The sequence below is a fragment of the Salvelinus fontinalis genome, chromosome 3 (genome assembly GCF_029448725.1).
Source record: "Salvelinus fontinalis isolate EN_2023a chromosome 3, ASM2944872v1, whole genome shotgun sequence".
NCBI lineage: Eukaryota > Metazoa > Chordata > Actinopteri > Salmoniformes > Salmonidae > Salvelinus > Salvelinus fontinalis.
The window spans coordinates 49,370,984-49,397,890 of record NC_074667.1 but is presented as its reverse complement, the minus strand read 5'-3'; the positions used below and the strand labels follow the sequence as shown (position 1 = coordinate 49,397,890).

General features: G+C 42.7%; 1 protein-coding gene across 3 annotated transcripts in view; it reads right to left on the bottom strand.

The window, feature by feature from the left end:
* LOC129851039 (chemokine-like protein TAFA-1) overlaps positions 1 to 24,188 on the bottom strand; it is a 295,228-nt gene extending 271,040 nt beyond the window's left edge. For 2 of the 3 annotated variants that reach the window (XR_008758930.1, XR_008758931.1), the window contains exons 1-2: positions 23,563 to 24,186; positions 14,589 to 14,735 (exon numbers count right to left, since the gene is read on the bottom strand). Coding sequence is in view for 1 of the 3 variants with exons in the window: in XM_055917205.1 (XP_055773180.1) it covers positions 14,589 to 14,735; positions 23,563 to 23,650 (235 nt within the window). In the remaining 2 variants the exon portion in view is untranslated. Of the gene's footprint in view, positions 1 to 14,588; positions 14,736 to 23,562 lie in introns of all 3 variants that reach the window. The other variant, XM_055917205.1, reaches the window with a different exon arrangement.
* Between the last annotated feature and the right edge of the window lie 2,719 nt (positions 24,189 to 26,907).

Below are 26,907 nucleotides of genomic sequence, written 5' to 3'. Positions count from 1 at the left end.
TCTGTTGCAGATCATCATTATTCGTCCTATAATAATGTGGTCACATATGCTCCCGGCAAGCCCAGTTATTCAGGAAAGCTCAACACACTCTGCCTCTTCTCCAATCCGAGAGGCTAATCCTCGCACACCTAGACTCCAACGCTTCAATATAGACAAAATATGTATCAATGAACTTTCTAAATGTATTACCTTGTATATGTGGCATTAACACAACCAGGCACAACGTTTTAATCTGATGGGGATGTTTCAAAAGTCTCATGTAGGCTTCAGCACGTTCATCGAAAATATAATTCCAGCTAGGCTTGACATTAAGTAGGTTTCCATCCTTTTTATGGGAGTAAAGAAGCCTACATGTGTGATAAATGTCACCACATCATGGGAAAGCATGCAGTTTATTAGGCTACAGATGAAATAAGATGAACTTCACAGGGTGGTGGAAGTGCACAGTGATGAGGTTAATGCTCCTTTCAATACATATCCAGGGTCTTATTCTGGTGTCATGATGATCGATGCCTGGCTGCCATTAACAAATAAAAAAGAATATTGCACTTTTGTCCATTATAATCTCATCATGTATTAGGCTATACCTGCCTGGCTAGAGCGCACGTGCCAATACCAGAGTGGGTACATTCGCTACACCTACAGTATACAATTTGTATGCCTAGAGTTGAAAATGCTATGGAAACCCATTTTATCTGGTACAGGTATTTTTATGTGCACTATGTTTTTACGTACAGACTTTTATCTGCAACAAGTCAATTTGATGGAAACAACACTGATGGGGAAATGCTCCTGGGTTTCCCTATGCTGGTAATTGCCTGCATTTCGCAGATAAAAAAATGAAAAGCCCGATAAATAAAATCTTAGCAGGCCAAGTTGTCCAGGAGAGGCTGTCTATCATAGCCTCTACCCAGAATTCACCCTTCAGCAACCTTCTCCTACACCTCGCGCGCAAGTGTACCTGCTGCTGAGGAGAGAGAGAGAGCAACAGAGGAGTCTTGGCCTAGGCCACTGTTGATTGTGAAGGTGGAGGCCTTTTTCAATGAATATAAAACAAAAGTTAGAGGAAAAAGAGTGAAAAGCCCACAAGGGAAATTTAATATAAGTTGTATTATTGCAGTTAACAAAAACGAGAAGAATGCAGGCCACCTTGCAACTCCCTATTCAGGTAGGATTAAATTTTGGAACTTAAATGTATTTATTATTGTAAGCCTATTTATTAATCGAAACCAGTTATTTAATGTGTTTTGTTTACTTCAGTTGAGTCTTTTTAATTGTGAGCTCCATATTTAGTTTAAGATTAATAAATAACCTTAGCCTATTTCTATCATTTGTTGGGTATGGTAGGCACTTGCCTTTGTTGGTCATTTCTGCAATATAGCCTGTTCAAAACTTTTGTGAAGGTTTAAACCAGTTCGCAAGTGTTTCATTCTGTTGAGCCATTTTCTTTGGCCAAATTAAGTTCCAAATTACTGTATGAAATGCTGTGTCTGCTTCAATATGACTGACAGCTCATATTTTCCCTATAAACAATGGCTTGAGTTTTTATATTACCCTAATAAAGTTTCTAAACTGTTTGTGAAGGTTTGGTGTGGCTATAATTAAGCTTTAGCTACTGCAAGCCTATGATATGAAGGCAGTGTGCAACGTAGGTCCAACTGACTCCGAACAGTTGAACTTGAGGTGAGGAAGAATGTTTCAGACCTACCGGAGTTCGTCCTATAATCGAATAATATAATGCTTATCTTTACACAAAATATTAACCAATTAGCCTCTTTCTGTACATCTACAGTATATCTGTATAGCAGACGCAGTAGCCATCTGACATAAAGAAATGCATGTCGGTGTCGTAGCATGTCACCAGCATCTCTATCTCTCTCTTTATCTCTCTCTCTCACTAGCTTTTGGTCAAGTGGGACGGTAGCGTCCCGCCTATCCCAGGGAGGTTTTAACCAACAGTGCAGTTCAAGAAGAGTTAAGAAAATATTTACCAAATAAAATCTAATAAAAAATTATAAAAAGTAACACAATAACATAACAATAATGAGGTTTTATACAGGTGGGACCGGTACCGAGTCAGTGTGCGGGGGTACAGGTTAGTTGAGGTAATTTGTACATGTAGGTAGGGGTGAAGTGACTATGCATAGATAATAAACAGCGAGTAGCAGCAATGTACAAAACAAATGGAGGGGGGAGGTGTCAATGTAAATAGTCCGGTGGCCATTTGATTAATTGTTCAGCTGTCTAATGGCTTGGGGGTAGAAGCTGTTAAGGAGCCTTTTGGTCCAAGACTTGGCACTCCGGTACCGCTTGCCGTGTGGTAGCAGAGAAAACCGTCTGTGACTTGGGTGACTGGAGTCTGACAATTTTATGGGTTTTCCTCTGACACCGCCTATTATATAGGTCCTGGATGGCAGGAAGCTTGGCCCCAGTGATGTACTGGGCTGTACGCACTACCCTATGTAGTGCCTTATGGTCAGATGCAGAGCAGTTGCCATAACAGGCAGTGATGCAACCGGTCAGGATGGTCTCGATGGTGCAGCTGTAGAACTTTTTGAGAATCTGGGGACCCATGCCAAATCTTTTCAGTCTCCTGAGGGGAAAAAGGTGTTGTTGTGCCTTCATCACGACTGTCTTGGTGTGTTTGGACCATGATAATTCATTGGTGATGTGGACACCAAGGAACTTGAAACTCCCGACCTGATCCATTACAGCCTCGTAGATGTTAATGCGGACATTTTACATTTACATTTTAGTCATTTAGCAGACGCTCTTATCCAGAGCGACTTACAGTAGAGTGCATACATTTTATTACATTTTACATACTGAGACAAGGATATCCCTACCGGCCAAACCCTCCCTAACCCGGACGACGCTATGCTAATTGTGCGTCGCCCCACGGACCTCCCGGTTGCGGCCGGCTGCGACAGAGCCTGGGCGCGAACCCAGCCCAGCCTGGGCGCGAACCCAGAGACTCTGGTGGTGCAGCTAGCACTGCGATGCAGTGCCCTAGACCACTGCGCCACCCGGGAGGTCGCCCGGGAGGTTTGCCGTCATAATGACATTATTACAACAGCCCTATGACAATGTTATAATAATGTTACAATACTGTTGTGGAACAACGTTGTCAGCTTCCTCCTAAATACAGAGAGTTAAACTCTGCCTCCAGCGGGTGGTCTTTGTGGACGCAGTCTGATTCTGGACAGGTGATGTCACCATCTCCCAGCATCTTCCACCAAGGCAGGCGACCGGCCTGGAGCAAGGCATTGTGGGATTGCCGGGCGCGGGCGGCTACGGGGGCAGAGCGACTCCTGAACACGACACAGTCGATTACTGTGGCGACACTGAGTGAGGGGGCATTCAGCAGTAGTTCCAGGACCTGTTCGGTCCGCCTGCTTTGTCTTGATCACATTGAGGGAGAGGTTGTTGTTCTGGCACCACACTGCCAGGTCTCTGACCTCCTACCTATAGGCTGTCTCATCGTTGTCAGTGATCAGGCCTACCTACTACTGTTGTGTCGTCAGCAAACTTAATGATGGTGTTGGAGTCGTGTTTGGCCACACAGTCGTGGGTGAACAAGCCTAAGCTTTTCTTCCTTCATATAGGCTATTTAAATGTTTGTTTTATTAATATCATACAGTGGACTCCTAAGCTTATAGGCCTATGCATGCAATGCCCTGGTGCATTTTGCACTCAAATCTCCAACAGTTGGACCGTGAGGTGGACAATATTTTTTGTAGGAAAGTAGCCTAAAAACATGGCTACAAAGTTTTGCATGTGCTACACATCAAAACACAAGGAATAGTGTTTTAGTCATTTGTTTTAGGCTGTTTTTAAGGACAAGTAAATGTGGCTCATTTGGCCAATATCCCTTGTTTATTGATGGCACTGGCTGCTCCAAGCCAGATCTGAATGCATATGGATGTCAGGTAAATTTCTCAAATGTCTGGTAAATTAAAATCTTCCCGGTCACGTTGTCCAGCACAACATTTTCCTAAAGGAAACCCTGAAATGTGCATGTTGTTTTTGTGCAGATTTTAGAATATTCCCATGAAAGTCTGTCCCCAACTAGATGGAAACCCAGCTATTGACACCCTAAAGACTCTGGCAGATGCACTAGTCCAGTGTCACTTTGATTATGCCTGCACATCATGGTTCACCAGCAGCCCCAAACATCTAAAGAATAAGCTACCGACTAGGGCTGAATATTTTTCCCAGTATTTTACAAATGTTCCATATGGAGAATAATCACTTTTCTCCATTGATGCTACCTGAGTCTGATGAGCCATACAGTAAATACATTTTATGAGCTCAAGCCCCAAAAAGCTCAAATGATTGTACCGTTATCCAATATATAGCCTATGATATAGGCTACCTGTAACGGTAGTCCTCCTCCTCTTCATCCGAAGAGGAGGAGCAGGGATTGAACCAAAATGCAGCGGATTGTGAAGACATGATATTTATTAAAGAAAAGACGGAAAACACGAAAACGAAATACACTTGACTAATTAACAAAATAACAAAACGGAGTAGACAAACCTGGACATACGAACTTACAATAAAACACGAGAACGCACAAACAGGGAAAATAGCCTACACATAAATGACGATGAACAAACAAACCGAACAGTCCCGTATGGTGAGACAAACACTGACACAGGAGACAACCACCCACAACGAACACTGTGAAACAACCTACCTAAATATGACTCTCAATTAGAGGAACGCCAAACACCTGCCTCTAATTAAGAGCCGTACCAGGCAACCCTAAACCAACATAGAAACAGACAACATAGAATGCCCACCCAAACTCACGTCCTGACCAACTAACACATACAACAAACTAACAGAAATAGGTCAGGAACGTGACACTACCACACATTACGCATGACAGAAAAACATAAAAGCCCATAGATGTAACAATGTTAAAAAATAAGGTGACTCCATTGAAAGGGTATGCAAAACTCACACTGAAGTGAACAGATTGTGGAGCAAATTGTTACACATTTAAGACAATCAATTCTGAATGTCACTAAGTAAATTAGGTGCTGGAGTGCAGAGTTCTCTGCAAACGAAATAGCAAATGAGTAACATTCGTCCTCTGTAGTGGTTCTAAATGATAGTGCAAAGTATCTGCATTACAATTACCTGCCTGTGTCTCTTTACTCCATTAATATAACCAAGCTCTTTCAGTTCAGCCACACAATAAAATAAGGGCTGGGGTGGTGGATTAGCTGCATAAAAACACTGATATTTGCATTGTTCTATATATTAACAAGTTTGTTCCCTGCATGGGCTTCCATTTGGTAGGCTACAGTATGTGTTTTTCAAAAAGGTCTGGGATGATATCAGATACTGGTGTTGCAGGGAAGGTGCACATTCTGCTGTCACTTCACACTGGCCATTATACTGTTTTTCTGTTTACAGATCTTTTATAACGATCTAAACACCAGAGTTGAAAGAACCACTGTTATCTTGGATAGTACCACAGTGAATGGTATGAGGGTGTTTAAATATAGGTTAGGCTGAAATAGGGCAGAAGACAAACCCTTTCCTCCAAACTGTGAGTTGGTCTATTAGTTTTAGTTTGTTGTACGACAGGAGTAGAGGAACAAACCTTGTGTGATTAACAGGAACTGTTCTCTGTCTGACACAGTTATCTGACTTCAGAGAGAAGATAAGGATAGCACAGGATCTAATCCGCTACTATCGCTTTTCACTCAGGGAATAAAGGCCCATCAAGGTACCAGCAGTGAGACGCCTGTGATAGGAAACTCTGCAAGGTAAATACTAATAATCTTGAAATCTTGCTACAGCTGAATTAAATGTGTTGAATAGGCCTAGGAAGATTATGAAAGAGTGACAATCTCTTTCTAGATATTATCGCAATGTGTACCTCCATTATTGGAGTTAGGGATTCTCAAACAAGAGTAATCGTTCAGATTTCCTAACAAATTAATAATTGAAGAAGATGGGGTGAAAGCAAAGGAAGGTATCAAAGTCATCAGTAGAAAGATTATATCGAGTAATATGCAGCTCTGACAGGGCACTGAGTTAACATACAGAGAGAGGAAAGAATTCAAACATGTTCAACATATTCATTCCCCTTTTACAATCTAGTCCTTCTTCAACCAGACCTCCTCCTCCAAGTGGACTGTCTTTCTGATGAATCAGCGCTTCTTTGTCGTATGAGAACAGAAATGGTATGAAGCTCAAATAAAATGCCAGTTCAACCTCCCTCCCTAGTCTCTTACCCCCGCCGGCCATAAAAAGCAGTGTAATAGGATTCCCAAGCTTTTCCAGTGACTGCTTCCACTATCACACAGACATTTAAGTGCACTAATCCATGACAAATGGTCTCATCTGATCCATGACGAATCGTCTCAGGGGCAGATAAAGACGAGGAGATGGACGGAGGGAGGGAGGGACGGAGGGAGGGAGAGAGGGAGAGAGGGAGGGAGGGAGAGAGGGAGGGAGGGCATGGGTGAGAGAGAGTGATGCTCTGTATAGGAATGATGAGGCAGTTATTGCCCATTTTTAAAAAGGTTGCTTTCATTACCTCTGCGATAGAGTGAGAGACATCAACAATGAGCTCTCAACTAAAGCCTGCAGTTTTTATAGTAATTACAATCCAATATGGAACCAGATTAAAGGCTTTGGGTGTTTGAGCCTGGAAAAAGAATGCCTTGGTTTCTTATTACATTTGTGTGCGTTTAGTTTGTGATTCTCATCATCAGGCAATTATGTCAGAGCGATTGAAGTAGTTTTTTTTTTCGGGGATGTAGAGGTATCTTTTTCTTATGCCATGAGAATTGCATTGATGAACCATGCTTGCTGTCACCTCATTTAGAAAGCCATTCACTATCCCAGACCCCTGTCCTGGCCACTGTCTAGGTGGTGATGGTTTATTTGTGACTTTCTGTGTGTGTGTGTGTGTGTGTGTGTGTGTGTGTGTGTGTGTGTGTGTGTGTGTGTGTGTGTGTGTGTGTGTGTGTGTGTGTGTGTGTGTGTGTGTGTGTGTGTGTGTGTGTGTGTGTGTGTGTGTGTGTGTGTGTGTGTGTGTGTGTGTAAACCTGATCAAACGTTTCCTTTTTATCGAATTTGCACAACAAAACATCTGATTAAGTCACCATCCATTCCAGTGAGCAGAATTTAATTGAATTCTGTTTCCACCATCCATTCTCACACTAATTCGTCCTTGCAATTAAAAGTGGGTGTGAAATGTATCAAATTAATGGCCAAGCAAAAACACAAAAACTCATACTGAGATGTTACTTTCCTGTGGGTAGTTGTAAAACTGCTTGCCCTTTGGCAGTTTACAAAAGCGTAAATCGAAGTTGCATAAGTGAACCAGTCATTTGGATTACATTCATGTTGACAGTACTTAAATATGGTTTGAGCACTATCATGAGATTACAGTGTTTGTATCTCATGTTTTACTGTATGGAACAATGCAGGCAGTAAATCACAACAATAAGGAAATTGAGAAATCCGTAAATAAATTCTAAAACTGCAAGGGTATATTTGTATGTAATGTGTGTTTGATAGTGTAGCTAATTGGCATGTTCTCAAACTCAGCCAGCTAAACCATCCCTCTTCTGCGCTAGACATACCCATGGCAATGAAAAAATAGATTCACTCTTGAAATGTACGTTTCCGGAATTCAACCCAGTTCTCATTTACCGAAATATAGATGCCCTAAGGTTCACCAACACACCCACCTACACTCAGACATCGCATCCTACAGAAAAGAGCCCACAGTCACAGCAGAAAAGTTCAAAGTAAACCATAACAAAGATTTCAGAATGTCAGGATACATGAATCATATAAAAAAGCCTCCACACAGTTAAATGGAGGTCAATCTGCTCATCGTAACATGGGGCTCCATTCGTCAACAACAGGATTCCCCATATTTTACTACTATTGGTTGACATTTCATTTTCTGCTATTGCTCACTTTAAACTGTGTTTAGCTGTATGGTTATTTCTGTGTCATGATGAATAATAGTAGTAATTACAAGTTTTTTTCTGCCTCTTTTCTGCCGCTTTCCTAGACTAAAGAAGTATTGCATATCAAATGGCACACTGAACATGAACATCATTAAAGCGCTTGTCTTCCAATCATCTTTCAAAAGGTTATTCATTATGAGATATTTACATTCAATTGATTAAATCATTATAACCGTTTTATAAATGGTATGGGTTCAAATCAAATTGCATTTTTCACGTACACAGTTTACAGCAGGTATAACAGTGCAGCGAAATGCTTCCTTGCAAGCTCTCTCAAGAGTGCAGTACAATATCAATATCAGCACTGTTTGCTGCAGTATGCAAATTATGACCTATCCACCTTATGCTATAAACCATCCAAAATCAGCATGGGTTTCACCAAAACAAAATCCTCAGCACCCTACTTCCTACACAGTATTTTTGCATTTCTTACAAGGATGATTCAAGTGATTCCTAATCACATCATTAGTTCAGTCACACCAAGTGGCTGCTTGCATCTCCATGTAGAAGGGAAAAAACAACTGGCCAACCTGTCATTACTGTCACCAGTTCTGTTGATTTAATCAACTATGAGAGACAGTTTAGCACCGTCATTGCAACAAACAATTGACTTGTTATTGTGTCTGACAACACTGTTTCAGTTTTGTCAAAACGACAGCTAAGGACAGCTCCTTCAGGACTAATAGTGATGTATGTTAATATTGTAGCTTACATTGGAATGGGAATCAGTTAGTGTCCTTAGAGAGTTATGTCAGAATCATAAACCGAATGCATCGCCATTGTATTCAATATCCTCCCTATGGGCATTGCTAAGACACACAATAACAATGCACTTCCATTTGGAAAGGAAACAAATACATATTCAGTGGCAGTTGAACATAAAACTGACTATTAAGAAATGTTTGATTTCAATGTAACTTCTCCAAACAATGACAATCCATATTTCTTTGAATGTTACAGTTTGACCCTTCAACTGGGCTGCATAGTGTCCAGTAGAATCATCCACAGGAGCAACCTGCTTTCTCTAGGAGTGAACCTGGCAGTACTGTGTTAGTTGGCAGGTGAGGAAAGAGCTGAGCTGGGCTTGTGTGTCATGTCACATTCGCCTCATCTGTCAGTGTAGTGGATTATTTCTTAAGAGACCAGAATTGGCTGCCCAGAATCTGGGCACAATCAATCTTTCCCGGCGCGGGGGACGTAGGGGAGGCCGTGAAGCAGGGGCTCATGGGAAGGCAACGGCGCCGCTTCCTGAGCAGGTGATGAAGCAGTCAGGCGACTCGTTACTCAATCCCAGCCTCAACTGTGACCAGCAGATTTCTTACTGAAATATTCTAAGAAATATAGAAATGGAGGTTGAAAACCCCTATCTCTCCTTGTATATTTTTGGTACGCATGTACTGTGCAGTGGCATTCTGTCAGCTCGCTGTTGCAGAAGGGGATAAGCAGATTTTTTAAAACATTGTTAGATGCTTGAACAGGCTGGGGGATTACATTTGTACCTTGCTCAACATGACCTTCACTTCCCCTGTGCAGAGACATATTCACACCCTTGTCTGAGTACTGAGAGCTGCTGCAGTATCATTCACTCACTCAGCCAGTCTGAAAACCAGGCTCCATATCGAGATCCACACACACCTTTATTTAAGGCTTTTTTTCTGGTACAGAACACATGCCTGTCAATCAAACAACAGTGTAAACCCTTTGTTAGGAAATAATGGAAATTGGGTAGGCAATATTCCAATAGTTGGAATATTTGTCAGACTCATGGGTATCATTCCGGTTTTCAGAATGATGTGTACAAGGCCATAAGTTGTGTAAACAGAGATACTGCATCGAAGGCAGAAGCACAACTCACAAACAGGTTTGTGTTCGTTGGTTGTTTTTCTGGCCTTGCCTTCAAGTTTCTTTTGTGTATTGACTGGCAATGGTTTTAGCCGTTGTAAAATGCTTTGAATCGTAACATTTGAAGTTCCTTTTTATTAGTTATGTTTACAATGTTCACAGCATCAAAACCCTGTATGTTACCATACATCACAGATGAAGGCATCTTACAGAGTAATGCATTATGTTTTCTTTTTAATTATGACTATCCATTTAATTATATTTTATTACAGTAAACAGCTAAACATAAAACCAAAGCATATATCAATCTGAGATCTCACTTTGGTCTCCACGCACTGAATATTTATTTATATAAAATATCTGGTCGCTGAAACCAGAGAGCATCCTCAAATGATTAAATCAATTCTAATACAAATATTCATCATAGCATTTCAATTCTGAGAAAGCAGTTCTGGTTACATCTGTTAAAACCACTCTGCAGTTGAGTAAGATTGATGAGAACTTAAAAGGCCTTAACACTACAGTAAATTGTACAGTTGCAAAACAACTATGAAAAAAAGGTGTCCTTCACACAGTCAACATAAAGGGAACATGTGGAGTGTTTTTTTTACTATGATAGTGAATGTCATCACATCCAATGGTGATTACACGTATATATTAGCATGTCCTCATCAATAAGTGTTGCACTTGATCACTGTTAGTTGTAGATAGCCTAAGTTGAACTTAATCATTCTATCATTCTAGATTTTGACAATCAGCCAGTGACAGAATTTCATTGAGTACATGCTGCTGATTGACCGTACCAATCTTCTCCCTTATAAAACGATGTTCTATTGCATAGCACACTGAACAATAAATGCATCCTGCGCTCTTCTGTGCCAAAACTCAGAGCTTCATCAGAGCTTCATCCACTTTCACAATAAAGAACATTCCCGCTCTCAGACCGAACACTCCTGCTCTCAGACCGAACACTTCTGCTCTCAGACCGAACACTCCCGCTCTCAGACAGAAAACTTCTGCTCTCAGACAGAACACTTCTGCTCTCAGACAGAACACTTCTGCTCTCAGACAGAACACTCCCGCTCTCAGACCGAACACTCCTGCTCTCAGACAGAACACTTCTGCTCTCAGACAGAACACTTCTGCTCTCAGACCGAACACTTCTGCTCTCAGACAGAACACTTCTGCTCTCAGACAGAACACTCCTGCTCTCAGACAGAACACTTCTGCTCTCAGACAGAACACTTCTGCTCTCAGACCGAACACTCCCGCTCTCAGACAGAACACTTCTGCTCTCAGACAGAACACTTCTGCTCTCAGACAGAACACTCCTGCTCTCAGACCGAACACTCCTGCTCTCAGACCGAACATTTCTGCTCTCAGACCGAACACTCCCGCTCTCAGACAGAACACTTCTGCTCTCAGACAGAACACTTCTGCTCTCAGACAGAATACTTCTGCTCTCAGACCGAACACTTCTGCTCTCAGACAGAACACTCCTGCTCTCAGACTGAACACTTCTGCTCTCAGACAGAACACTTCTGCTCTCAGACAGAACACTTCTGCTCTCAGACCGAACACTTCTGCTCTCAGACCGAACACTTCTGCTCTCAGACCGAACACTCCCGCTCTCAGACCGAACACTTCTGCTCTCAGACCGAACACTTCTGCTCTCAGACCGAACACTCCCGCTCTCAGACAGAACACTTCTGCTCTCAGACAGAACACTTCTGCTCTCAGACCGAACACTTCTGCTCTCAGACCGAACACTCCCGCTCTCAGACAGAACACTTCTGCTCTCAGACAGAACACTTCTGCTCTCAGACCGAACACTTCTGCTCTCAGACCGAACACTCCCGCTCTCAGACAGAACACTTCTGCTCTCAGACAGAACACTTCTGCTCTCAGACAGAACACTTCTGCTCTCAGACCGAACACTTCTGCTCTCAGACCGAACACTTCTGCTCTCAGACCGAACACTCCCGCTCTCAGACCGAACACTTCTGCTCTCAGACCGAACACTTCTGCTCTCAGACCGAACACTCCCGCTCTCAGACAGAACACTTCTGCTCTCAGACAGAACACTTCTGCTCTCAGACAGAACACTTCTGCTCTCAGACCGAACACTTCTGCTCTCAGACCGAACACTTCTGCTCTCAGACCGAACACTCCCGCTCTCAGACAGAACACTCACGCTCTCAGACAGAACACTTCTGCTCTCAGACAGAACACTCCTGCTCTCAGACAGAACACTCCTGCTCTCAGACAGAACACTTCTGCTCTCAGACAGAACACTTCTGCTCTTAGACAGAACACTTCTGCTCTCAGACCGAACACTTCTGCTCTCAGACCGAACACTTCTGCTCTCAGACAGAACACTTCTGCTCTCAGACCGAACACTTCTGCTCTCAGACCGAACACTTCTGCTCTCAGACAGAACACTTCTGCTCTCAGACAGAACACTCCTGCTCTCAGACAGAACACTTCTGCTCTCAGACTGAACACTTCTGCTCTCAGACAGAACACTCCCGCTCTCAGACCGAACACTTCTGCTCTCAGACCGAACACTTCTGCTCTCAGACCGAACACTCCCGCTCTCAGACAGAACACTTCTGCTCTCAGACTCACTTTGTGTATGCATCCCCCTGTTCCCCAGGGGACCATGAAAATGCCATGCCATAATGACTTTGCTGAGAAAAAAAATGTGAGTGTGTGTGTGTGTGTTTGTACAAGCTGATTTCTCTGACAAGAACCCTTTCACAAAACTAGAACAGGAGGATATTTATCTCACCAATAACTTAGCTGTCTTCTCATGGGCAGGGTTTTCTCTTTGTTTTCACTTGGACCTCTACATAATTCAGAAGACACTTACTGTAGGTCATGCACATCCTTGTACAAAAAACCTGGCATCAAAGTTTTAAAAAATTAATTCTGTCGCTCATCCTGTTCCCACTTGTTCCAATTATGGAGCTCAAACCACTTTGTGTGAAGCCTCTGTTTCACACCCACAACCAAGTCCCACTACGTCAGCTGTTCCAACCCCAAAACAAGCCACCTGCCCTGCACCACTGCTCCAGCTCACTGCTGCTTAAAAACCTCATTGGCTATCAACAATCTTGTCTTGACATCACAAGTCGGGGAAATCAATGTCTCTTTTTTTGTTGCTTTTGCTTCAATCACTGTCTTTTCACTCCATGGTGCAGCATGGCTCGGAGAATGAGACAAGCACAGATAGATGGAATCAATGTTTAACAGGCATTGGGATTTGGTTTCCTGGTGAAAGGGGTTTGGAATAGTATTGTCGTCAGAAGCTTCCAGGAGCGAGTCATTGTTAAAAGCTTAAAGGAGCCTGCTTCCAAAGACACATGGCTGGGGAGTGACAGAACACAACTACTCTACTCCCACATAAATGAGGCGAATCAGACCCATCTCACTGACTCCCTCCCCTTTAGCCCCCACAGTGGAGAAGGAACTGGCTTTAATTGCCAAATGTTTCCGGAAAGTAAGAGAGAAACATAATTGTTATTTCCATTTAAGCCACAGTGATCAAAGCAGCCTGCATTCACAGCATACTGATGGGGAGTTTTGCCTAGAGCCTGTCCTACGTACCAATCAACCAGCTAGTCTGATAGATTCAGGATGCTGCAGTCACTCTTTCCCCACACTGAAAATCCTCTCCCGTTAAAAAGTGCTCTTTGTCTGTCTGGGGCAGAGGGGGAGTTCCAACCTCAGATCAAAACAGCAGCTGCAGCTGAGCTTAAACATTACAATCAACTCTAAGCGAAAACTATTTACTGCAAAGAATGGAGGAGAATGTCAATAAAGCCAACTTTGAAGATGGTGTAGTTTTATATAATAGCTGGCAGAGGCACCCCAAAAATGCACCCCAAAAATCTAATGAGGGACAAAATAAGTCTGGATGGCTGGGTTGCTGGGTGGCTGATTCGAATTGTTGGAGAATGTTGTATTTCAAATACCTTAAAAAGCTTTTTTTACCCCTAATTATTATGCTTAATTCTATGTTATAAATATATGTATTTTTCTGCGTATGTAAGCATACCTCTTGAGCTGTCTGTATCCTCCTGACTGGTGTTTTTTCTTAACTAAATATGCTTCTCTGCATATTTGCAAAAATCTGGGTAAAAGATTGAAAGGAGTCTTTTTTAGTACATTTAGTAATTGCTTTTGTAGTCTACCAACCTTGCCAGCAGGCATGCCAGCTAAGATACTTAAACAAGCTAGCTACTCTAACTTCCTTGATAGCCTGAAATGGCTTCTTAGTAGCTAGTCATGAGGTTGGGAGATAGTTTACCTATCTGAGTTAGCTAAAGCCAACAATTGTTCGGTGGCTAGAGGTATTACAAAGAAACAACAACAACAAATTATAAAAATAAAACAGGACAAATCTGAGGGGGCACATGCCCCTGTGCCGCCTATAGGCATGACACCTCTGAGAGCTGGATACATGAATGAACCATAAGAAACATAAACAATCCATTATACAATGCCAGAATCTATAGAAACCAACAAATATAAAAAGTTATGAAACCACAGTGCACTATTCTTCTTCTCGCAGTAGCTAACATATTGGTTGCAAACCAATCTATTACAAAAGACAGAAGACTATTGCTTCACTGTTTCCACTGGGGATATTTTACTCTTACAATTCTCAGAGAGGACTGGGTGGGTAGTGGGCACTGCGTGATGTGGGCAGACAGAAGATAGAAAGGGGCTCACCCAGGATCTGGATGGCGTTGCGTCCGGGCCGGGGCACGTGGTGCTGCTGGAGGGTCTCGTACAGCGTGGCCTGGCACAGCAGCAGGAAGCCCAGGCTAATCCACAGGCCCAGGAACAAGGACATGGCAGGGCAGAGTGGGAGGGTGGCTAGAGGAAGAGGGCAGAGAGAGAGAGGGTTAGAGCATAGAGATAGTTAGAGGACGCAAAATTGTATCTGTCCCATTATTGCGTCTGTGAGAGCATGGGCAGCGCCATTGAGGCCGTCTCCATTTTGAAGTTCTTCTACTACTTCTATGAGTTGATAAACAAACTGATTGGCAATTTACTGCCACATGCAGTTCTGGAATGTTTGCTCACGGGTATAATTAATTGGCTGATCCCTCCTGGTGACCTGGATGGAAATATGGGATCCTTATTTAACCAATAGGAAGTCCCACCCACTTGATTACTTCAAAATGGTGAAAGTCCTCAATGGCGCTGCCCATGCTTAAATGGGTCATTGGGCATTAGAGTCCTCTATCTATCTCTATGAGCTATAGGAGGAAGGCAGAGAGAAGGTTAGAGACACATGGCAAGGGTTGTCTAAAGGAGGAGAGAGAAAAGAGTAAGTGGGTGATAGAGGGTGGCCTACAAAAGATATGGCAGAAATATGGAAAAACACTAACCAAATGACATATGTTAGGAAAGGTGAAGACAGAAAGAAGGGCTCTTTGAGGAGAAATAGAAAAAAATGTATGAACATGAAATGACATGAGCGACATTGGGGAAGGACTATCTCAGGATAATCAAAAACCTCTATCTGAAGAGAAAGATACTTGGTCAAGCTTGTCAAAAATCATCATACATGAGAACTGAAAATGATTGTAACATGACTAAGACAGACAATAAAATAACTTGTATGAGGTAGCTACCGAGAAAACAGGACCATTAAAACCACAGTGTAGCATTTGAAGGACATTACTGCAATAAGGTCACCTCTCCCACGATGGACATTTTTGACGAGTTCCCCAAAAAACTGTGCAATCGGGAAAAACATCACAAATCAACCAAGCTTGTGTATATACTCCTGTTTAGCTGTAAACGGGTGTCCCAAAGTACTGCACGTCATGCGCAACTCAAAAATCAAACATCGATTGACACTCACCTGTCTTGATCAATGAGAGAAGATAAACATACTCTAAGACGGCAGCGTATACATTGTTGGATTACTTCATAGACAAAACATTATTATTATTTGTATTTTTTATTGTCTAAATTCCAATGTTCCACCTGTAACAAGCCATGGAGGTTTAGAAGACACTGGTGCTTGCCGAATCGAGAATTAAGAAAATATCGGCAAGTAAAGGTTGGTAGAACATTTTCTGATTAGGGCTAAACAGGAGCTTCGAATCAACAGCAATAACTTGCTAATTAAATTAGTAAGCTAATGATGATAGTAGTTTGATTTGATATTGGCTACTTCACACCATGTATACACTGTAGCCTATCAGCTCAAAACATAAAGGCCAAACATATACAGTTCCAGTCAAAAGTTTGGACACAGCTACTCATTCAAGGGTTTTTCTTTATTTTTTACTATTTTCTACATTGTAGAATAATAGTGAAGACATCAAAACTATGAAATAACACATATGGAATCATGTAGTAACCAAAAAAGTGTTAAACAGATCAAAATATATTTTATATTTGAGATTCTTCAAAGTAGCCACCCTTTGCCTTGATGACAGCTTTACACACTCTTGGCATTCTCTCAACCAGCTTCATGAGGTAGTGACCTGGAACACATTTCAATTAACACCTGTGCCTTGATAAAAGTTAATTTGTGGATTTTCTTTCCTCCTTACTGTGTTTGAGCCAATCAGTTGTGTTGGGACAAGGTAGGGGTGGTATACATCAGATAGCCCTATTTGGTAAAAGACCAAGTCCATATTATGGCAAGAACAGCTCAAATAAGCAAAGAAAAACTACAGTCCCATCATTACTTTAAGACACGAAGGTCAATCAATCCGGAAAATGTCAAGAACTTTGAAAGTTTCTTCAAGTGCAGTTGCAAAAACCATCAAGTGCTATGATGAAACTGGCTCTCATGAGGACCACCACAGGAAAGGAAGACCCAGAGTTACTTCTGCTGCAGAGGATAAGTTCATTAGAGTTACCAGCCTCAAAAATTGCAGCCCAAATACATTTTACCTTTATTTAACTAGGCAAGTCAGTTAAGAAGAAATTATTTTTTTCAATGACAGCCTAGGAACAGTGGGTTAACTGCCTTGTTCAGGGGCAGAACTACAGATTTTTACCTTGTCAGCTCAGGGATTTGATCTTGCAACCTTTTGGTTACTATCCAACACTCTAACCACTAGGATACCTGCTGCCCACTGCGTCACAGAGTGCAAGTAACAGACAGAGGACTCTGCGTGAATCAGGCCTTCATGGTTGAATCGCTGCAAAGAAACCACTACTAAAGGACACCAATAAGAAGAGAACACTTGCTTGGGCCAAAAAGCATGAGCAATAGACATTAGACCGGTGGAAATCTGTCCTTTGGTCTGATGAGTCCAAATTTGAGATTTTTTGTTCCAACCACCGTGTCTTGTGAGACGCACAGTAGGTGGACAGAAGATCTCCGAATGTGAAGGTGTGGGGGTGCTTTGAAGGTGACACTGTCTGTGATTTATTTAAAATTCAAGGCACACTTAACCAGCATAGCTACCCCAGCATTCTACAGCGATACACCATCCCATCTGGTTTGCACTTAGTGGGACTATAGTTTGTTTTTAAACAGGACAATGACCCAACAAACCTACAGGCTGTGTAAGGGCTATTTGACCAAGAAGGAGAGTGATGGAGTGCTGCATCAGATGACCTGGCCTCCACAATGACCTGACCTCATTCCAATTGAGATGGTTTGGGATGAGTTGGACACCAGAGTGAAGGAAAAGGAGCCAACAAGTGCTCATCATATGTGGAAACTCCTTCAAAACTGTTGGATAAGCATTCCAAGTGAAGCTGGTTGAGAGAATGCCAAGAGTGTGCAAAGCTGTCATCAAGCGAAAGAGTGGCTATTTTGAAAAATCTCAAATATAGAATATATTTTGATTTGTTTAACACTTGTGTTATTTCATAGTTTTGATGTCTTCACTATTTTGTACAATGTAGAAATGTCAGATGGTGGGTGTAGCTGGTGCATGAAGTCAGGCGCAGGAGAGCAGAATGAGTGAGCAGTGTACTTTACTCAAAATAAAGGCACAAGGTAAACATACACTTGACCAACAATAAACGGTAATCAATTACGCACGGGTGTAAACAGTACCAGTCTAAAACTAGCCATAACGTACCGAATGAACATAGAAACAAACATGGGGAAACAGAGGGTTAAATACATGAACATGTAATTGGGGAATGAAACCAGGTGTGTAGAAAACAAAGACAAAACAAATGGGAAATGAAAGGTGGATCGGCGATGGCTAGAAGACCGGTGACGTCGACCGCCGAACGCCGCCCGAACAAGGAGAGGGACAGACTTCGGCGGAGGTCGTGACAAGAAAATAGTAAAAATAAAGAAAAACCCTTGAATGAGTAGGTGTGTCCAAACTTTTGAATGGTACTGTCTGTTTCAATTTTAGGATATGCTCAGAGTCATTTTCATCTCTGATGCTGGAACATTGTAGTGTCAACACAGTTGAATGTGAAATGAAAAGAGTACACAAAGGCATAATGAGACACCTTGGCCATTCATTTAACGATAGCCTAATGGCTGCTGAAGGCTGACATATGGACCCACACCTCTCCCTCCCTCACTGGGAATAATAACTCCTCCTCTCCAGGTGTTACTACATCCTCTCCTCTAAGCTCCATTCTGATACAAATGGGGAGATTCACAATTGGGACAAGTCCGTCCTCCTCTCCTCTATGACCCGGAAAGCGATAAGCGGTCGAGTGGTCGAGGAGAGTGGTCGAGGAGAGTGGTCGAGGAGAGTGTCAATTTGTTAGTGCCGTCCACTCCTCAATAGCCTCGTCTCTCCAAGGATACTCATGAGTAACTTATAACAGTAATGTTCTAACTACAAGTCACCATTAAAACATTATGTTCAGAGATATGTGCAGGTTCATTCACTTGCTTCTGTTTGTTTGGTTATCTTCATGTCAATAATTATGACTAGCCAATATCAAGCATTTGGTTTTTGAAACTTTTAGCACTTAGTTTATTTACATGGTACACTTAAAGGTAGACTTGGCTAAATGATGTTGCCACGAGCATCACTGCAGACACAAGACTTCGCTCTCACACAGTCACACACAGAATCTGTGAATGTGCACGGGTTCCTTTCACGCTGTTCGATTGTAGTAGCCACTAAGACCAAAAAACAGAGAAAATTAGGGACGTTTTACCCCAAGACACCCTACAATATTTCCCACCATCAGACATGCACTTCCTGTTCCTAGGGGGCTGGGGTGCCAGATTTGGTGCCCATGCATGCCCAGTTTGGAGGCGCCAAATGTGGCACAGTGGTTAACATTCTCCCTGTTTGTTATTTTGAAAATATAAAACATTTGAGCTCCGTACCATTTGGAGTTGATGAATAGTACGGACGTTTTACCTAACTATGTACTCATACCATTTATAATGAGTGTAACAATGAGATGTATTGTAGATTGATAAAATACTGTTGAGAAGTGAACTGGTATCACCCAATCCAATGGGTGGGCTACCAACTGCTATTCCAGTCTGTTTCAGACCTTAAGCATGTAGTAGTATGCACCTCCATCTTCCTGGGCCATGAAACACATTAGGCCGAATACTTTGCCAACAGTGAGATGTCCTCTTGGTTTAAGTTTTGTGTTATAGTATTAATTTGATAATTACATTTACATTTAAGTCATTTAGCAGACACTCTTATCCAGAGCAACTTACAAATTGGAAAGTTCATACATATTCATACATAGTCCCCCCATGGGAATTGAACCCTGGTCCCCCCGTGGGAATTGAACCCACAACCCTGGCGTTGCAAGCGCCGTGCTCTACCAACAGAGCCACACGGGACCACATGTCGAAAGACCTAGACCTAATGGTGAAAGACCTAGACTGAGACCACATGTTATACCGGTTGTATTATGCTAATTACTTCTCAGTTATTACTGAAAAAGGGTTTCACATTTATAAATGGTGAGAACAATTGCTTCAAAGACAATTTTAAGTGGAGAATCACACATAGGCCTACACATCAGTGGTGATTTTAGCATGTAAATCTCTCCAATTTTGGGGGGGATGCATGCCAACAAAGACACTACACAACACAACACTAAACAATACATTAATTGCACTATAACGCTGGGAAACGGTGCCCATAAACTGTTAGGGCTTACATAAAGCTGTCCTAACAGCAGAGATTTTATTTTCAGCACCATGGAGTGAATCCTTACCACTGCTACACCTGGCTATCAGCGGAGCACTGCAATAGTTCATTCAGCCTCATTTACTGCCTTTAAAAAAAACATCGCTGATATGGCTGACAAATGTGGTTTCTAATGACAATTGAGATGTACAAACTATGGCATAAGGGGACGATGAGCGGATAAGAGGCAATCCATAATTCGATTAAAACATTAATGAGCGAACTAGGACGGATGTAGTCAATATAACTATTTGTTCAGCACTTTTGAAATATACAGTGGCAGAATTCAGAATATGGGCCGTTCTTACAGTATTCTCCCCGTACACCAAGTCAGAACCGTAAGATAAATAAAGGGGTCATATAAACAGACAATGAAAGCTCTTACAATGTTCGATGATGACATTTCTCTAAAACAGGCTATAGGCTACATATGCACCACCAACAGCTAACAGCTTACTACTCGACATACACTTATTATTACTTTGTTAGCTACAGTATACATATCTCCCTGGCATATTATATAATTTATGCAGCAGCATACAATACATTTTTGGACTCACCTTGTTGTGCTGTGCTCACTTGAACAGGAAGGTGTCACGGTGGTCCTTCGTGGGCAAATTTTGTCATCAAACTTTGTCATCAAAGTGGCAGGTAGCCTAGTGGTTAGAGTGATGGGCCAGTAACCGAAAGGTTGCAAGATCAAATCCCTGAGCTGACAAGGTAAAACAAATATGTCTTTCTACACTGAACAAGGCACTGTTCCTAAGCCGTCATCGTAAATAAGAATTTGTTCTTAACTGACTTGCTTAGTTAAATAAAATAAAATAAATGTAATAAATAAATGTAATCAAAGTCTGGCATTCTCTGGATTGATGGTGCATTCAAGACAAATGGGAACTTGGGAAATAAACAAGGTTGAATCACAATGTCAGTGATCTTCAGGTCGGAGCTCTAGAAAGAGGACGAGTTCCCAACTTGGAATTCTGAGATGGATGACCGTTTAAAATGTATTTTCCCAGTCTGAGCTTGTTCTTTCCAAGTTCCCAGTTGTCTTGAACTCACTGAAGTCTGAGATTTCCCAGTTCCGAGTTTCCAGTTGTTTTGAACGCGGTAGAAGTCATGCTGGATTGACAGCATGGCCAATGTTAAATGCTTATTTTATAAGCTTGGAAAGGAGACCCTTCAACCCAGACTTGGACCACACACCACTACACTGAATAGCAGGCTAGTGATTGCTTTGCAATGCTTGCAGTTAGCCACTGATTCCTTCCAAACCACTCAATATCGAATTTGCAATTTCCAATTTGTTGTGTAATGTTTATGTCCAATGGCAGATGAGCACTGATACGTTTTATTTATAATTTCTCTTCATCATTTCTCATCATATGACAAGGATTGAAAAGGATTTGTCCGTAGATTGTCGACTTGATTCATGACGATGACTGCTAGCTTCCTAGCTAAGATTTTGAAAGTATGATGTTGACATGATCAGTCCAATCAAAGCTACGGTAGATATAACGTGATTTGATGCCGTTTTATCTGTGGCCAACGACCTTGAGTCTTCTTGGATGGGCACTCTAATGTAACTCTATGGCAGCACCCAAGGGGCTTTTCGAGCTCTGCTCATAGATTTTGTGGTGAAGTCGTGTCTCCATGAGTGACAGAACATTGAGCCGATCACGTGCAACTACAGAACATTGCCAACCCCTATGCTCGTGTTTTCAGATTGCTGCCCCACCACCACAGAAAGCACTGATCTAGGCTGAACCCCTGCATTTTGGAGCTGCCTTACTCAACAAAGCAAAAAGAGACCATGTTTGTATTTGGCTTTATTAACTCAGTTATATATTATTTTACATTGTTTGCAAACTGATATGTGACACATTAATTCCAAAATAACATGCAAAACAGGCAACATATATATATATATATAATTTTTTTTTTTTATTATTTAGCTGACCTGAATGACACTGCTACACATATACAGTATTTAGGCTATTTCGTTGCCTTCAGATGTGCTGGCATTTTCCTTCCCAAATGATAGGCTCTAGCCTATAGCAACTTGGTGTTTGCATGTCGGTTCGAGAAAAAGTAGACATTCTCCCCTCTACCCTGAAATGACATTGAGACTAGCCTACTGAATATTCAACACGCAGCAATTAAGCATAGCCTATAATTAGTCTTATTATCGGCATATTGTAATCCCATCTCCTGCAATAAATTCGCTATAATCCTACATTTTGTGTAACTGTGAACTGTTCCCTGACGAAAGCTTTTTAACGCACTGTGTTTCTAGCAAGTTCCTGAAGAAAAACCTAGTCTTTAGCCTGAACAACAGCATGGAGAGAAACTGCTCTTTTGTCCTCTCCGCCTTTCGGTTCAGCTCTGAGCAACGCTCCGACTGTCGGAACTCATTCATGTCAAAGAAGAAATGTGGTCCTGATCGACAGCGCGAGAGAATAGGGATGGAGAGGTGGCGCAGAAAGATATTCAGACCGCACCACACAGGCATGCTTATGCATTTTAATGTAAACGGACAACTTTCACGAGTAAATAGTAGACACATGAAAAATAAATCACCTTATCAGAGCTAGCAGGATATTTGTATACAAATGACTTCTCGTTACAATTCTTACCTCCGTGGTTTTTCAATGAATTAACAAGGAATGTGCACTTCATGCAGGATTTACCATTTGCGCATCTGTTTAACGAGCCGTTTGGTCTCCGCTTTGCAGTCTAATTAGACCATTGATTGATATGGACCTGATGGTTGTGGAATTCGTAATTGGTAATGACGGCATTTACATTTTCTTTTTACAAATATCCCATGTCCTGCCAATTTAGACTAAGCAAGAGACCATGCCCCCTGCCCGGACACACCTGCGCACCATCTCGGCAGGATATAGATGTTTAGCCTTCCCTACAACATAGGTATAATGGGGCAATTTTGTATGGTAAGTAAATGGCTTCTTTTGATACGGTTAGATTAGGTTAACCTGTTTAAAAATAACACATTTACATGGAATAGACTTGATCTCGATTGCATGTAACAATTTCACATCTCAATATAGGCTAATAACTGTGTTTGTAATATAGACTAACATGGAAATGAATTAATAATATTGACTCTGAAAAGCAACTTGGTCTGGGCTAGAACATTTTAATTTTGCAGCCTTGTCTTTAAAAAAATAAAGGATGAGACTGACATCTCTGCCCTACTTAGAACTAACTACCTGTAACTTTAAAATATATCAGTCAACACAAAATATTTGGGATGTCCAAAAACATACATATCTCTACAATGTTCATAGCCTACTCTCCTTCATTAAACCATACAGTTGTTCAATCCAACAGATATGCAGGTCGTGTCACATGCTCTGCCGGTCTGTCGCTCACAGCTCATACCTGTCATCATTATTCAGTTACTTCTGGAGCCCTTCCACTTTTTACAAACATGACAGCTAGCCTTATTTTAGTACAGTTCCATAATCAGATTTTTTAAATAATAGTATATTTTGCAGAAGGAACCGAATATAATCACAAAGCACCAACAGTCCCAGAGAATAACCCCACAGCCTTACCTGAGTGGTCTGTCTGGTCAAAAGAAAGGAGCCCTGCTGTCAGTATCACCGTCTGTTCAACAGACTCACAACACTGTCTTAAATCCATCCATAGCCTGAGGCCAGGGACTCCCAACAAAGTTCCAGGTGTAAAGAAGAACAGCGATGCAGGAGAAGAGGGGGAGAAGCTCTGTTGTTTCTGCCTCGTCCGCTTGCCCCCCTCGACTCTTTCTGTCCGTCTGGAATCCTGGGAGTGCGGTCACCAGAAACCACCTCAGCTCACAGGAATGACACGCTGTTAACAAACTAGTCAGCAAGATGGAAGGCTGCTCATATCACCTTTATATCACCACAGACCTCCTTTTCTCTCTCTTTCTTCTACTCCTTTTTCTCTCTCTTCTTACTCCTGTGAAGGTAAAAGCCTCTCGTGACGACAGAACGTTAATGTGCCTCCTCACTTCTCACACACGGACGGAGATCAGCTCCAGCGGAACGACAGTTCTGTCTCCTCTTGGCTCCGTCCCCCCATTGAGAAGCTGCGCTGATTATGTGTGTGAGGCTCAGCCCTCTTTCCAAAGCACTAAGTAGTGTGTGTCTGTGTGAGTCTATTATAATACAGCCCAGCCAGAGAGAGAGAGAGAGAGCTGGATCACATCACATGTCTTAAAGCAAGACTGCCCACTTCTGCATCGGGACTATCGTCTAATGAAGCATGCCTGTTAAGCCCCTCCACTTCACCATACCATGAGACATAACGCTCTGTGGTTTCTTCTCATGAAAATAGCTCACAGTTTACCACAATAATGTGCTGTTATGTTTTCTCAAAATTATCCCTTAGACAGAACTCTGGCCTTACTGAGGTGATACCGGACTTTGGCCATTCACCCCACTTTCTGTGTGTGTTTATGTGTGTGTATCTCGGTTTGTGGGTGTTTTGGTGTTTGTGTTTGTTGATACGTTGTGAGAGGATGTGGAGTATGAGTGAATGTGCCTCTTTTACTCATTGCCTTCCAGCGTTTGAAAAGAGATTGAAATATGCTCAGAGCATGATGCTTTTAATAGAAAGGAGTCCGCCTCATCCAAGCTCTGTAATCAACACATTATCCAGCGCTGGCTGCTTGGCTGGCTTGCTTTTTATGGTGGCATTGAGGCTATGTTTAGCACCCAGCTCCTCTGGTCATCTCACACCTCCCAAACAAAGTTACATCTGCCACAGCTGGCATGGTAACCAAGCATTCCCCCGATGTTCAATGACAAACTGAATCTGCTGGCTCAGTAGGATAGACGTCCTTGCTTTTCACTTTGTTGTTGTTGCTAGTGTTCATAGGGGGACCTGGAGTGTGTAAAATAGGGGGCAGACCACCTACCTCCTTCCATGTGTAGGAGTTCACCTTTAGCCAGACCTAGTGTGAACCGGCTATGTTTATGCCAATCAGCCACACCTGCCAGAGCGGTCTCTCCCAGCCTGGCATTTCACAGAAAATGAAACCAACTCATGCAGCTCACACAGCACAGCTGAAGCATCAAGCTAACAAGCTGTATGTGTGTGGGTGTATGTGTTTGTCTATGTGTGATTGTGCATATGTATTTCTGTACATTCATTTCTATGTGTGTATTTATTGAAACATGCATGTGTGCAAAAGTGTGTGTCGTAAGAGAGCTGCAACGCTGTGAAGCTGTGAGCATATGTAGTAGTAAGTTAACATTGTCAGCTACCTGCCAACTGGTACTTGGTATGTTTGAAATGGTAACTCTCCGTTCACCTGGGGCAGTGGTCATCTAAGCCAGAGGGCACAGCAGTCCCGCTGTGTGCTCCTTTCCTCTGTTTGTACTTGCCTCTGCTTGAGCGTGCCAGGCAGATGCACGCAGGCAGCCCAGAGTTACGAGTAGTAGGGGAGGTGCGGCCGGGGGCTGAACGGGAAAAATACAGTCCAACAAAAATGGAAGGAGAGAGATATTGATATGTATTATTCTCTCTGTTGGGTTACACAAAAGGAAGGTGCCTTGCCCATTACATCACTAAGGTAACCTGCCTAAATGACTACCGACCCGTAGCACTCACGTCTGTAGCCATGAAGTGCTTTGAAAGGCTGGTCATGGCTCACATCAACACCATCATCCCAGAAACCCTAGACCCACTCCAATTTGCATAACGCCCCAACAGATCCACAGAAGATGCAATCTCTACTGCACTCCACACTGCCCTTTCCCACCTGGACAAAAGGAACACATATGTGAGAATGCTATTCATTGACTACAGCTCAGCGTTCAACACCATAGCGCCCTCGAAGCTCAATAAGCTAAGGACCCTGGGACTAAACATCTCCCTCTGCAACTGGATCCTGGACTTCCTGACGGGCCGCTCCCAGGTGGTGAGGATAGGTAACAACACATCTGCCACGCTGATCCTCAAAACAGGGGCTCCTCAGGAGTGCGTGCTCAGCCCCCTCCTGTACTCCCTGTTCACTCATGACTGCACGGCCAGGCATGACTCCAACACCATCATTAAATTTGCCGATGACTCATCAGTGGTAGGCCTGATCACCGACAACAATGAGGCAGCCTATAGGGAGGAGACCTGGCCGTGAGGTGCCAGGACAACAACCTCTCCCTCAACGTGATCAAGACAAAGGAGATGATTGTGGACTACAGGAAAAATAGGACTGAGCATGTCCCCATTCTCATCGACGGGGCTGTAGTGGAGCAGGTTGAGAGCTTCAAGTTCCGTGGCGTCCACATCCCCAACAAACTAACATGGTCCATGTTCACTACCTAGACAGTCGTGATGAGGGCACAACAACACCTATTCCCCCTCAGGAGACTGAAAAGATTTGGCATGGGTCTTCAGATCCTCAAAATGTTCTACAGCTGCACCTTCGAGAGCATCCTGACTGGTTGCATCACTGCCTGGTACGGCAACTGCTCGGCCTCCGACCGCAAGGCACTACAGAGGGTAGTGCGAACGGCCCAGTACATCACTGGGGCCAAGCTTCCTGCCATCCAGGACCTCTATACCAGGCAGTGTCAGAGGAAGGCCCTAAAAAATGTCAAAGACTCCAGCCACCCTAGTCATAGACTGTTCTCCCTGTTACCACACGGCAAGCGCTACCGGAGCGCAAAGTCTAGGTCCAAGAGGCTTCTAAACAGCTTATACCCCCAAGCCATAAGACTCCTGAGCATCTAGTCAAATGGCTACCCAGACTATTCACATTGCCCCCCCCCCCCACCTCCCCTCTCCACACCACTGCCACTCTTAGTTGTCATCTATGCATAGTCACTTTAATTAACTCTACCTACAGTACATGTACGTACTACCTCAACTAACCGGTGCCCCTGCACATTGACTCTGTACTGGCACCCCCCTGT